The sequence below is a fragment of the Temnothorax nylanderi genome, unplaced genomic scaffold (assembly GCF_030848795.1).
Source record: "Temnothorax nylanderi isolate EJ_2023f unplaced genomic scaffold, tnyl_v1.0 TNYL_tig0025_pilon, whole genome shotgun sequence".
Taxonomy (NCBI): domain Eukaryota; kingdom Metazoa; phylum Arthropoda; class Insecta; order Hymenoptera; family Formicidae; genus Temnothorax; species Temnothorax nylanderi.
The window spans coordinates 1,605,332-1,620,708 of NW_027249087.1; the positions used below are offsets into that span (position 1 = coordinate 1,605,332).

Below are 15,377 nucleotides of genomic sequence, written 5' to 3' on the forward strand. Positions count from 1 at the left end.
ACTTTTTAAACTTTATATAAGTGACTAGAATTTCAAGTTTTCTAGCTGGATCTCAAGTCATTTTGATCTTCGATTCATTGAATTATAGATTTCCCGAATGGAAGACCGCGATTTCATTTTCAGAGTCAAAGAACCTATAATGTCGGGTTTACGGGTCAGGAGATCGCGGAATTTGAGGAATCCAGGGAATCTAGGATTCAAATAACCTAATCTAATCTCTAGAAATTAGATGAACCTAGTGAAGGAAATCCAGAATTTGCGGGTCTTCAAAGATTTGCAAAATTTAAAATTTATCAAGATTTAGGATTTAAGGAATTTGATAATCGATAAAGCTATAAAACTTAAAATGTAAAAAAATTTATAGAGAGATTAAAAATTATAGAAAGAGACAAGAGATATAAAAGATATATATATATATATATCAGATTTTTTAAATTCTAAAATATAATAATTTTAAAATCCAAAAATTCAAAGGCTTACGGGCTTGAAAGCTTCGCTTTAAAATTTAACGAACCGACTCGACTAAGCCTTCGTTGTTGCCAGGGCATTGCAGAGCTCGCGAGCTCTCTGCATCCTCGAACAGGATGAGTACCCTATCAGGGTGCAACCTTCGACCTTTTAAGTTATCAAGTTAAATTCTTATATGCTCGACTTTTCAAATTCTGAAATCTTTATGATTTGCACTTCTTAGATCCTCAAATTTTCACATTCTCAACTTTCTACACCCTTGAATTTGCATTTTTTATTTCTTGCGCATACTTGAATTTTGACATCCTCTACTTCTTGGATCCATGAATCTTAAATGGCCTCGAGTCCTTGCATTAAGTCTTAATCTCGCGGATCTTTTGGCAGCATCAACATTCCCATATTTCGAGAGCTACATACGTTCCTTATTACGTTTCCCCCTTTACGGTTCCTCATATCTTATGATCTTCTTCTTATTAATTATCAAGGCATGCATCTTCGTAGCTTATCTTTGCTCGTTACGATGATCGGCAATCCTTCATCTTTATCATGCATGATACACCCATTCTCATTACGCACATAATTTGTTTATAATAATAAAATGCGAATAATAAGTCCAAGTACAACTAACATAAAACAAAATATAAATTAATATAAGTCGCAAGCAGTAACGATCGTTTTACGTTGAAACAAACATAAATTTATTATAATATATATCTTGAGATATATCTAAATATGTTCAATTTTATAAAAAATTATCCAATGTTAAGTTTCTCACGAAACTCAGTATAAGCACGCAAAATAATACCTACGATAAATCTGTTGCCTCGTTACACTTTACAAAAAAGAGAAGTACTTTATTAATGTCGCTAATTCGCACAGAATAAAAACTGCTAACCGCGCGTGTGACGTTCATAAGTACACGCGGATTCGCGTGTTTTGGTAGTTGCCGGCGGTGGAAAATGCGAATATAGATCAGCGGAACGACCGGCGCTTACGACCGTACGTATGCGGCACGCCGCGCTGATTTTCCCGAAAACGGCCGCGGGAAAACGCGCGACGCCGCGCCGATCGTCGGAATGCGCGTAATCGTTACGTACATTTCTGTCGGGCTGCAAATCCCGCCGCTGCATTATTCATAATGTTATCGCGCGGAATTACTCCGCGCCCGCTCGTGCTCGTCCGCTCGCTTTGCATACCGTTAGACGCCGCTGCCGTCTCGTCGCTGCGTAAAACCGCGAGCACGCGAATGTACGCTTTGCACATGCATCATCGCAGCTTATCGCGCCGTCGATTTCGCGACGACAACGACAGCGATGATGATGCACGTACGTGTATCGTGATACTTAATACAAATATTTGTATCGCGCGGTATTAAGAGCCCGCAATTTTATAAAATTTTATGAAAATTGAAGTTTATCTTCGAACGACTTTAATGTGACTGACCAAAACCAATGGTCGAATTGTCACGACATTAGCCAAACGTTGTCGAATATAAAAATAGAGTCTTTCTCGTTTATTAATTATTGGCGAAACAAATACATATACTTTCTGACTTTAATGTCTTTATAAATAGAATTGTAAAAAAATTACAGTTTCTTCGAATTGTGCATTAAGATAATTGTGCAACGGTTAATATTGAATGATTCAATTACTTGTATTGTATCTACAAGATGTGTTACCGGCTCCGTTATTACTCAGTGCCAGCTATGTTTATCCGTGAAAATATATCACTAAGGCTCGAGTTGTATCAGTATAACAGTCATAAAATATTTATAAGCTTCTTACAAGATAATTTTGAAAATATATAGGCTGTCATAAAATACCAATAAATATTTTAATGACAGTTTTAGCGTTCTCTCGTGTGTGACGGAAAGAAAAGTAGAGAAATGCTGAAATATAACGTTCCTTACAATTGCCTTCCTTGGCGTGTTTAAACTACGCAAAATTGAAAAAAATATAGTAACGTTAGAAGTTATAAACAGAAATAACACAATTTTACTTGTAAGTCAATTTCGAGCAAACTTTACTCCCACAAAAATTTTCGTTTGGGTTTTAGTTACAAAGTCACTTAACGCGAAAACTGCACAAGTTGTGTAGCAGGATGGCGCTTAATCATATTTTCGTTATAGGGAGGTCGATATCAGATATTGTTTGGAGGAGCCATAAATGTGACACACTTTCGGGAAGAAAGTGTTTGTATTTACAAGACATTTCCATAATCGTAAAACATATTCAAAGCCTCAGCTATCTCCGGTATACGCATCTCGATGAAAAATTCACAAGTAGTTGCACGTTATATATGATATTTATCAGTAGCCGTGAAAAGTGTCATTTGTAAGCAATATCATCCCTTAACGTTCTTTGCGCCAGTACTTTGCAAAGTACTTAACAAAAGTCTATTATGTGTGAATAAAATTGATCATAAAAATAATAATCGCGAAAATTTCTGAATAAATATTTTCGATTAATAATCATTTTTAGAAAATAATTCTTTTCATAATTGTAGTGTTAAAACGTATCCATATTTAATGAGATTATCAATATTTCGCCCGAGTGCGGAAAATGATATAGCTATAACGAAAGGGTTGCGGACGAATATTTTGTTTACCCATTGTACAAGAAATCAATCAATCTGTATCCTGCAATTAATCAAAGACGTAGGACGGGAAGACGGCTCGTCGACGAGTTTCCCCTAACAGGACCCACGAGATTGAAATGGCAGCGTGCCAGTTCTAATTTATTGGCTTTTAATACTTGAATTCGCGGCCGATTTTGCAGTTCAACGAAATAGAACGATAGATCTTCGAAAAATCGAAGTGATGCGCACGGATTTAATGGGGAATTTATTATCGCTTAAGATGGCAAGATTTAAGAAGCCAAAGATCAAATTTATTATAATTATATGTTCACAAAATTGATCGTATACAGATATCTCAAATAAACGGCCATTTCTTTGTGTTAGAGTCATTTTGTACAACAATAATAGTCATATGTTTAGTATAATGGTAATAAGTACTAAACAATTGCGGAAAACAAACTGGTATAGTGAATGATTGCACAGTAAAGACGTAGTCTCTGGACGAGTGGTTACCCATTCATTCAAGCATTCATATGCCTACATACCTACTCGTTTAACCACTCACCTAGTGAGTACATCTTCACTATACCATTATCCACGATTTTCGCCTGCCTGCGTTTTCCTTTATAGCCTTAATGCTTCTCGGTCAACGATGTAATGTATAATTTAATACACCATCTTTTAAAATAAATAAGCTTGCTCTAATATTTTTTTCGATCATGTAAAATTTATCGAAGATAAAAACTTAATTAATAATATCAACGTAATGTGTCATTTCCTCGATTTAGAAAAATTGTCTAAATCTCACGAGTCACCTTTTATCTATAAAATTTTTTTTATTAATCGGGAATCGATATTTTCTTAAAAACTGGACATTTTTAAGCTGCAAGACTTTTCCTTTTTTTTATAAGGAAAGGTAAATTTCAAAGTGATAAAAGAACCTGTAGATAAAAGGTGATTTGATAGGTCTGGGTCAATCTGTATTTTCGCGAAATGACTTCCATCGAAATAAGGACAAGGTTTCTCCCGCAGGAGATCTAGGAAGATTTGTCTCCTAAATTTCACCCTACCGCTATCCTGCCGATGCATCGCGATGGCAAATGGAGAGGGATTAACAGAAATCGCGCAAATAGCGTTAGTATATGTCAGCTAAGCTACAAATCGATTCGGATTATCGATCAACGTTGCATTTTAACAGCGGTATGATAAAAGTCACACTCGCACGCGTGAGCGTGTACACACGAGAGTGCGAAAAGGCGATCGATTTCGTGTACACACGTACGCGCGTGCCACGTCCTTCTGTCCGTTGTCGACAGAGTATGTATCTGGCGATCGATGTCTCGCGATGTCGTAGGGCGGCGATCAACAGGAAATCGCGAAATAACGAGGCAGTCGACTGCAGAGCGCCTGCAGTGTACATTGACGTATGCGTTGGTAGTGATGACGTAATGAGGGTGGAAACGCGAGAGGGATGAGAAGGAGGGACGGGAGGGTCAGACGGGGGAAGGGGATCCTTACGCGGTTATCGAGTGACGGAAGAACGATGGATTTACTAACCCTCGGAATGCATGATGTGGGTCAATCTGATCCAGTTTCCCCCACCCCCTCCCCCCGCCCGCCTTTAAACGTAAATTGTATATCGGTTATTTTATTCGAGCGAAACATCTAGGACATCTTCGGGTGGTGGAAGCGCGCGGCGGACATCTTGAATAAAATGGGACGGGTGCATCAGCCCATCGTCGATTATCAATGAACGGCCGGGAGATGACCTACCCTATGCTGAGTGAATTTTATCCCGCTTCGCGAATTTCGCGCGAGTTTCGTGTATTCCGTTTGAGTTTCGCGTCTTTCGCGCGAATTCGATTCGACGGAGAACGTCGAATCGAAAATATGGTCACGTATAGCGATAAAAATTCAGGAAGGGTAGCGCGGAGAGTCGGTAGCGCGGGACGCGGGGTAAAATTAAATTTCTCGGCGAAAAGAGGCCGAGTCACCTCGCTGGCGCACGGCGGCGGAGGTAAAAAGGCGAGATCTCCAATTTTAGCGTGATCTCTGAAAGCGGCTACGAAAAACGGGCGCCGTGGCGCTGTATACGAGACGGTGCCCTTTTGTGCGTGTTCTTGTGGTATTTTTTATCTCACTTCGTGAAATCGCATTATTAGATGTGCCGAGCGTCATATCTGTCCGGTCACTTAAATCGTTCAAATATAAAAGAATTGAAATTTGACGTTTCAAACGTGCAGGAATCTAAAGAATTTGAGAAAGCTGTTCACGCTAAAGGGAGAACGAGGTATCAATTCGTGTCCCGCAGCTATGTTACATTCACCCTTTCTTCGGGCGAGACGTGTCATGTCGTATTGGTTGCTCGTGTGCAAACAATATCACGATAGAGCAAGGCGAGCAAACTTCCGGATCATTTTTCCCACGTGTTCTGTAAGACGCTATCAATGTCTGAAAAATTCTGCTCGAGCTCACTATCCGCTTTTCTGGCTGATGTACCTTATACAATTCTATTTGTATTGAGTTTACTTGTTATTTTCGTACTGCTTAATAATCGGATTATAGCATTTTTAATTCGATATACCAGATCGAATATGCGATACGAATATACAATTCAATATATCTATCGATTTTTATAAAAATGTTTAACATGGAAAACGTTTCACATTAATTGTATAAAATACTAACCAATAATACTAATTAAAAAACTATTAACAGTGCTAGTGACAAAAATGGTAAACGATTATGATTTCGTTTACTATTTTATATCGCGAAGCATAAAGATTTACTTTCGAAAAGAGCTGCCGCGAACAATTTAAGTAGAAAGCGTTCTAATAGTCAGACAAGAAAGGCGAACGGAATGAATTCTTTTATACACGGAAATTTAAGTGCTCCTTTCATTAGTTGAAGATAAATGTTACTATTCTATTTTCACCCGCCGTAGCAAAAGTATCTATCGTCTAAATTCCGGATAGTAGTTCTGAATTTTTGAATTGGTACGTCTCGAGTCGTAGCCTCGGATCGAAATTGCCGGGCTCGTGGCAGGTCATTTTTCCCGGATGTCCTCTTAAATCGTCTTCGACGCCTGAGAAATTCTGCCCGGACCTGGCTGCCGCTTTTCCGGCTGACTCACCCACAACCTCTCGCCAGTCTCGTCCATTTTCCTTTTTCGGGAATGACCGTCATCATTCTCTATCTCGATACCAGGCAAGAATAATGTGGGAACCGGCAAACGGCAGCGACAGGATGTTAGACAACAAATAAATATGACGTCGCGGCAGGTTTGCGATGGCGGAAATGTCTACTTTATTTGATTACGACGATATATAAACATTTAAAACAAACCGTCTCCGACGGCGTAGAACAGAAAGAATCCGTATGTTGTAAATTCCTTAGCTCTGCGTCTGGGTTCGAGGTTTTCCAGAATTATAAAAGAAATTTGTTCGTATGGATATATTAAAATTCGGAAACATGTTAAACTCAATGTGCAATAGGGTGCAAGGTCGAAAGATACGACGATCCTACATCGTAAGTTTGTCAATCAAAGAACTCGGCTGTTGAGTTGTATCTGATACGCACGAGGACACAGAGGATCGAGATGTCGAAGAGAAGAGCGGCCAGGACGAGCGCAAAGTGTGGTATTTGTTTTAGAATTCCTACGCTTTACCGATGTTCAAAGTGGCAAAGCGTTTGAAATCTGAAACGAATGCGCGCAAACCTTCATCCCAGCCAGGCAGGGGAGCCATAACCCGCGGAGGAGATGCGTGATCCTGGACGCCCGAGGTCATCGCGCGGAGAGGAAAATATGAGACACTTAGGTGTAGTTAATCATTATCTTCATTCCCGGGATTACGCATCGTCGGCGCATCATTTTTGTTTCCTGCACCGTAGTGTTCCGCTAGGAGAATCTGATCTCATGTCAGAACATCATACGTGAAGGAATAAGAATATTGACCCATTATTCGTTAGAAGACTTTTATTATGTTGGATTCCGTGTAGAAATTTTTACTTTGATTGTACTAACCTATTTAAAAATACTAATGTTTATTTATAAAAATATATATATACCTATATATTCAGATGATTTTTGTAAGAAATATCATAAAATATGAGAAAAATTAAACAATCGTATTCTTTGTCGAGCTTAAAATCAATTTCTTTCTTAGACAAGAGTAAATTTCGATTTAGTTACTCCGAGATTTTTTAAACAAACTGTTTGAGATATTTAATGTTGTAAACTAAGAAATATAATATCCGGTGAAACTTTTTCTTTACGAGCGACTCTAAATTGGTCAAAGCGTTCGTAGATGAAAGAAATTGCAGTATTTCCGATGTCGTATACACTAGTATTTGTTCAACCAGCAGCCTGGGATTCGCGAATCTTCCATAAATGTAGGAAATAAACAGTTGCGACAAATACGGAAAAGAGAGACAAATTTCGAGAGGAAAGACGGTCTCAAAGCGAATGTCCGTTCGTGTCTGATTGCATATTTATTCGATTTTAGATCTTTCTCGCATACGACGAGATGTTGACGGGACAAATCAAAAATCAAAATTCGAAGTGAAAGAAATTAGCGCGACAGAAAGAAGTTTATGCTGCAAACACGGATTTATGCGCTTTTACTGTAATTCACTTTTCACGTTAATGTACGTTACATAATCGCACAATGCACTTCTCTCAGTTTAGAAAATGAATTAAATATGCGTTAAAGTGTTTTATTAATCTGGGTTCCTAACTATATCTTTTTGCAAAAATATGTAAAAAATTATTGTTTCTTTTTTTCTAAATTTCGGAATTTTATTTTTTAATTCCATAATTACACAATTATATAAAAATTAATATAAAAATTTCAACACATGTAAGAAGTTGATAAACGAAATCTATTTCAAGGGTCGAATAATCTTCTATCTCTCAGATTCTCTCGGATCTTTGGATTTTCGTAAATCTTGAAGTCCTTGGATTTGTGAGGAGTCTCAAGAATTAAGACAAAAAAACGAGTAAATAGAAATGGGCGAAGAAGTTGAGATTGTGTTTTAACCAACCCACCATTCACACAGCACTTTCCTTACCCTCCACCCTCTCCTTCTCCTCCTTCTCGCCCTCTCGCCCTCTCGCCCTTCACGCGGCTTCTCATCCCATCGGAAAACGTTTCCATGCCGGTCTTCGGGATAAATAGTTTGCACAGGAAAAGGATTTCTCCACGCTGGCAATTTATCTCGAACGTACGCGGCTCCATTAAGCGGAGACGCAACCCTTTGAGCCTGGAGAGAGAGAGAGATACTGCGGATTCAGGATTACGCGTGGATTTAAGGCCGTAATCACGGGGATTTCGGGACAAGTAAAGTGTGGCGACAAGGTCGTCGATAACTCAGAAGGAAATTATTTTGCGTGTGATCGTGTCAAGCATTTCAGTTTCTATTTTTATATCGATGTAAATTTATATCGGTGTAAATTATTATCACTACTTCGTCTTAAAAAAAAAATACTATCTCTTATAAGATTTATTGTCATATTATTGAGACATTTAATAATTCAAAATAATTATAGTTACTTATAACATATTATAAATCACAATTAAATTTAGTTATGTATATAATATATGTTAATTGTATGTAAAATTATACATACAAATTATATATTTGAGATATATAATAAATATTATATATCTTAAAGTCTTCGATTTTCTCGACCTAAGACCTAAGATTATATGATTTATTATTTTTTCAGTTTATGGGAAAATCTTCGATCTCTTCGATACTGAGATCATTTTAGTCTTTAGGACTTTAAGCTCTTTTAGGCTGAGGATCATGAAACTATATGAAGGATTGTACAACCATTCTAAATTCGCGGACACGTCTGCCTTACAAATGAAACGAGTCTTTCGCGGAAATGGTTTACGCGACTGTGAAAAGAAATCAATATGAACCAACGGAAAGAGTCTTGGTTACGAAAGAATCGACAGCTGCCGCTTTCTGTGGCAATAAAGTTAAGAGACCTTAAAATAAAAGGGCAGTTTAAGCTCAAGACGCGCGTTCACCGGTAATATAGTCCTAAGTGTAATGTAGTCTTTGTACGAAATAAATTCAACAGAAAAGTGAGCTTTCAACCTAGAAAGTTTATCTTCCGACGACGAGTCCCAAAAGAAATTTTAAAAACTCAGAAACACGTATTTGTTCCAATTTCTTGATTCTGCAACCTTAGTTTTTTTTTAAACCTGTAGCATTCCTTACAGTATAATCACTCTCATATGTATTTGCAACAATTTTATTAAATTCTTAATTTAGATATTTCAAAGATATTCAATATTTTAAAATTTATTAATTAATGTGAATTATCTCAGCTTTATGAAAAAATCCTAACAAATTAAAGATATTTTTTAGCACATCTTCGGGCTTTAGATTCTTAAATAGACAAATTCTCCAATCTTTCCATCTATAACTCTGGATGGATGGAATCATTACATTCATTAACCTTCTCCTGCGAATTTCATCTTTGACCCTTCGCTTGAACCCTAGGATCTTAATCTGGGTGTAGGGTCGTAACTTCCGGTACAGTGCCGTTAGGCACAGCGAGCGAACGAGGGAGGGAGGGAGAGGGAGAGAGAGATCGGGACAGACAGGAGAACGGAGAGAATGAGAAGGAAGAGTAAAAGGAAAGGGATGGAGGGAAAAGCAATCAATCTTTGAGAGGCAGATGAGTGCGGGAACCTAAAATATAGGGCAACACAAATTTAGTCTGGCTGCCGGTCCACGTCCACGTGTCGACGTGAATGCGCAACCGCCCGGGTTTGTAATCGATATTGCCGACAAGGCACCACGCCCTGCACCTGCGAGATGTGCCGGGATATGCAATGCCACCGAACCGAACCTAGTCGAACCTTGCCCAGGACTCTCTCTTCCTCTTTCCCTCTTTCTCTCACGCTCTCTCTCTCTTCTCTCTCTCTTTCACGTGCGCCCTTTTGCACTACCTTCTCCAGCATGCTTTGAAACTTGGACGATCTCAGGCTCCTTTGAACTCGATTCTTCGAGTACTAGATAAACCGATTGTTCAGTCTCGTATGCGACAGTTTGGTGCCTCGAAACCTAGGCAAACCTTCCTTGGAAATCTTCTATCTTTTCTACTTATCTTCCTCCTCATATATTTCGAAACTTCAGCCCTTCATAAAAATTTTTTTAAAGCTTATCTCTCTCTCTCTCTCTCTCTCTCTCTCTCTCTCTCTCTCTCTCTCTCTCTCTCTCTCTCTCTCTCAATTATATTATTCTAAATAGCTGGATTATTAAATTCTTCGTACAACGACATTAGTTGCAATTTAGTCATATAATCAGGATTCTCATAAATCCTTTGTACTTGTTTCCAGAGTATGCTTCTGACTTAGAGGATTCGAGATTTCTCTCTTGAAGTCCAGCTCTTCTTTGAATTCCAGATAAATCGATTGTTCAACTCCGTGTGTGGGAATATAATGCTTACCTTGAACCTAGTCAAGGCTTCCTTAGGGACTCTTTAGCTTTCTCACGCGCTTATCTTTCTTCTCAAATATTATTCGAAATATTTTTTTTCAAAGATTTTTATTTTTCAAACTTTCGAATATTCAATTCCAGATATTTATATAATTAAAATGTAATGATTGAATCGAATCTATCCGAATCTTGCGCAAATTCATATCTTTAGATGCATCTGTTCCTTCGTAAATGATGCCTTCAGACTTAGGCGATGTCAGAACCCTTCGAGTTCTAAATAACTTAATTATCAAACTCGTCAGGCAATCGAACTTCCTTCATCTTTGACGCTCTTCTCAACCTCAATCTTATCCAATTCAAACTTTGTTGCTTCGAGATTTCAGAGATTTTAATATAAAATATTAAATTTAAAAAAAAACATCAAATTGTAGGCAAGTGACGTAAACTATTTAGAAATCCGTTTTTAACGATAAATATTTTCGTCAACGATGATTGAAAAGATTTCAGTCACTGAGTCGCGAAGGGCAATGTACCGGTTTCGCCTAGAAAAGCCCGAAGGGCTTCAGAGGGTAAGAAACGCCGTCGCAGCATCGTCGCGTCATTGACTCCGATCTATTCGAGGCCGACTTCGCCCTCGGCTGATTTTTTTGTACTCTGGTACCGGAAGTAGGCCAGCGCAAACGGTCGTCCCTTTTATCCGGCGTTACGTCCCGTCTTATGAATTTTGCGGCGAGGAATTTTACGCGAAGATGAAAAAGTTTCGCCATCCATTCTCGTCCTTGCGCAGGATAAAAGTGCAAATACTGCCGTATATTCTTTTTCTTGTTGCCCACATGAACGTTTTACTCAATCCAGATTGCAAGACGTGATGAATTGCGCGATTATTTAAAGGGATCCTTGCATGTGAGAAAAAATGTAACATGTTGTTATGTTGTTATGTTAAACAAATGAATGAATATGCTTGAGCCGACGTGGTATATCCAGAAATAGAAGGTAATATCGGATATTTGTGGCTAATATAAGAAAATTATTTTGTTTGTATGCGAGTAGAAAGGTTAGCAATTTCTGTATTAACCTCGCGTAACAGATGAATGAGCAAGATAGGTAAACATACTGTTATAATGGGACGAGTAACTGATACATAATTAATGGATTCATTATACGATGTTTCAATATTGAAACATTTAACATTCGTCGTCGCTAGTCTTTCACTACTGTGATATTTAACATTTAAAAATTTTAAACAGAATACTTTTTAAACCAACACAAACAGATTGAATAATAGAGTATTTTGTATGCTTTTAAACGTTGCAGAATTCTAGAATCGGTTATAAAAACTAAGCAAAAATTTGATTGAAAGAGAATATCGTACTTCTTAAACATTTTATTTATATCACAAACATTAAATATCTTTGAAGTTAATTAAAAACTCAAAATTAAATTGAAGATTACTGTAAACTAAGTTAAGGAATAGCTTTCGTCTGAGATGTTCTTGAGATCTTGATGTTTTGAATATGAGATATCCAAAATCCCAAGCGTCTTAAATCCTTTGATCCTCTATTCTTTTGATTTTCAATTCCTTGTTTGGTCAGCAAAGAGTCTGCTTTGCTCGGGGTTTGCTAAAGTTCGCTGAAGTTCATCTAGTCTAAAACTCTCAGGTGAACCACTAAAATGCCCGAACACATGCCACGTTGGTTCATTGTTAATCCTTTTACCGCCAGTATCTCTTTAAGACATTATCTTTGGCTGATTATTTATATAAAAAGTATTATAGTTTAAAGCTATTTATAACTGTTACATTTATATTTACATTTTGTATGTGCTTTATTTGTTCGTTTTTAAGTGCGTTATCGACATATATATATGTTGTGGTGTGTATATCTAATAGAATCTCAATAGTTTATTCAATCGTACATTTTATTCTGTGTTTTAGAAGCAGACTATACTTTAGATGAGACCTTTTGGAAGGAAGAGGAAACTCCCGCTGGTGAGTAAACATATATTTTATGGTAAAATTATTATGCTTAACTAGTGCTAATTGGTAACTAATTATTAAACTAATAACTAATCATACTAATTAGTAACTGGTATACTAATTAGTTGACTAATTCTTACAATGCGAGCTTGAAATATAATCAACTAATTCATGAAGGTATTTAGATTCAATGAACAAAGCTTTGTGAGAGTATTATTTTAGAAATTATTCAATTTAATCTAAATTTTTCGTGCAAGATTAATCTTGATTTAATAAAACGATGAAATTTTATTTCCGTCATTGTTTACACAACGAATCGCGCCACGGTTAAAATAATTAAAATTTCGCTAATCTTGCGGGATAGGAAAATTTTGCAAAGATTCGCTGTCGCAATCTTTGCACAATTACGACGGTTGCGGGATAAGGCTTTGCGTAAACAAACTACCGTAAAATGGAAGGACCGCAATGCAGCACTTTCGTTAGAAACTTGATCCTCGAGGATACGACAAATCCTCGAGAGCGGTTTATTGTTAAGTCAACATCGCTGATTGGTCGGAAACGCGAAACTTAAATTGGATTACATTTTAGACGGGGACAATGCACCGGGACAGAGCTCGACGGCGCGAATCCCGGCCTAGATATTACGGCGATTGTGTAATGGGAAATCTGTCTTGAGAGCGGGGAAAAGAAAAATTTAAAGTTATTCCAGCTCGCATTTATTTTAATCTGGTTTTAAAGACTGAGAAAATTCTACATAATGCATTTCAGTAACGTTGAATACAGGATTCGTGGAATTAGGGAGCTTAATTAGGGATTAGGATGTAAAGCGGCGTTGAGCATACACGAGTAAACAGCAATAGCTGCTGCAACATTACATGAAATTTAATTTAATTTGATATATACCACTTGTGTATATATCTATTATTTATACAGGAATTCAATTTGCAATTTAATTAATCCTGGATTGAAAGTGTCGGGAAACATATTACGCGGCGTGCCTTAGTAACAAAGAATCTAGGATTCAGAGAATTAAGGAGTTTAATTAAAAATTAAAGTTTAAAGTACTGTCTTGCACAAGAATGTAAAATTTAATGATTAAAAAGCAATTATGCAAAAAATGTCAAGAGTCACGAGGTCTAAGAAAGACATTAGAATATTCTGACGGAAAATCGAAGCCGCCGCGAGTTACCGCAACTGCAACGCATGTAACTGCAATGTGAAACATAGTGACGTCGGCCGAATTAATCGCAATTTACGTGACATTTCTGCGGCAACGGCAACAATTGGTGGGAGGAGAAGGAGGTTGACGGGCGGGGCGAAAAGAGTAAATTAATCGGCGAGTAATCTCGGCGTGTTTGTACGAAGCTTGAAGAGTGGAGATAGAAATTCAATTCGCGATTCGCGCGCGCGTAAACTTTTCGAAATAAGGACGTGAAAACGATTCGCGAAACGTGGGAAATAGCATTAGCCTAGAGGAGCTTCGAACGATCGATATCTATCGCCGATCTCGGTGTAATGACAATTTTCCAACATATACAAGGTGTAGTGCCATTTCTCAACTATAAATTCTAGGAGGCAATGTCAATGCCGAATATAAATTGCTCGTGAAAAATCTACAGATGAGAGAAATGGGAAAATTTTTTAATTTAAATTACATCAGACTATTAATTAAAAAATGCAATAATATTTAATAAATATTAATTATATGCTATAAAAAATGCTATAAGATATATATACACATATCGTCAATTTCATGCGTGAGGCTTGAGAGCTGAGAGAGAAAACGTCACTCTTTTATGTAGGAAATTGAGGCCGAATCAATCAAGATTGAGAGGGCTAATACGTGGTTACAAAAGAAATGGGACAATAAAATCTACTTTATACTACTTTATTACTGCCGTTATTATTGAGTCGTACGGACTAAAATCTCGGCGCCGATGGTTGAGAGGGCAGGCAGGTTAATGGCAATAGCGTGAAATTTCGTCGGTATGGCGCAATGAATCGCCCCAAAGTCCATTCGAGATGAAATTAGAGATCGTAGAGGGATGGATGAAAGAGTGGGGAACCAGGGGGTGAAATTAGGGCGTTCGATTGAACGTGGAAATTGATTTCAGGTGAGGTCGAACGACTACTACACGAATATCGACAAAACCAAGAGCTAATACGAAATATCGGTGGTCATTACTATCAGATCATCTATCCGGTACAGCTACGGCATCACGAGAAAATGGGGATATCCACGAGAGAAGTCGGCGTACCGAAGGTAAAATTTCACACCCCATATTGCTTTCCTCAGTTTTCACCACGTGAATATTTTTGTTAAACTCAATAAAATCAAATAAATAAATAAAAATATAGATATAGATAACTAAAAATGCAAGGAAATTAATTGTAGGTAATAAAAATAAATAAAAATGTTATGTTATAAATTTATCATTATAATATACTGTACTTTCTAATATTATAGATATTTAATTTATTTGGATTACTTCTTTAATATTATAATTGATAAATGGTTATTAACGTTATGTATTCTTATTATAATTTAGTTTCCTCAAAGAGGTTACGGAGATGGAGGATATCAGAATCCTAGAGGCAGAATGAGAGTAAGTTTTGCAGTACAGAAACAGATTTTGAGATAATCATTTATTAATGTAGATTTTAAAATAAAAAATTAACCTTAAAATATTTGTAGTGAATAATGTTAATTATGCAAAATTGATATTTTCAGACAGGGAGACATTTTCACCGGACGTCTCTTCTGATCAAGGCCTTTAATCACAAATTTCGTCTAGACTTAGAATTAAATACGTAAGTATCTTTATATAATATATATTTTTCTTAATATAGAGTGATAAAACTGTAAGCATAGAAGACGAGAACTATAAAGAAGATCTA

General features: G+C 37.1%; 1 protein-coding gene across 18 annotated transcripts in view; it reads left to right on the forward strand.

Annotated features, from left to right (window-relative positions):
- The window catches only part of Mmd (disintegrin and metalloproteinase domain-containing protein mind-meld), a 39,827-nt gene that overhangs the window by 1,922 nt on the left and 22,528 nt on the right, over nt 1–15,377 (forward strand). For all 18 annotated transcript variants that reach the window (XM_071701426.1, XM_071701425.1, XM_071701413.1 and 15 more), the window contains exons 2-5: nt 12,438–12,491; nt 14,594–14,742; nt 15,029–15,085; nt 15,211–15,290. In XM_071701426.1, the coding sequence (XP_071557527.1) occupies nt 12,438–12,491; nt 14,594–14,742; nt 15,029–15,085; nt 15,211–15,290 (340 nt within the window). The remainder of the gene's footprint in view (nt 1–12,437; nt 12,492–14,593; nt 14,743–15,028; nt 15,086–15,210; nt 15,291–15,377) is intronic.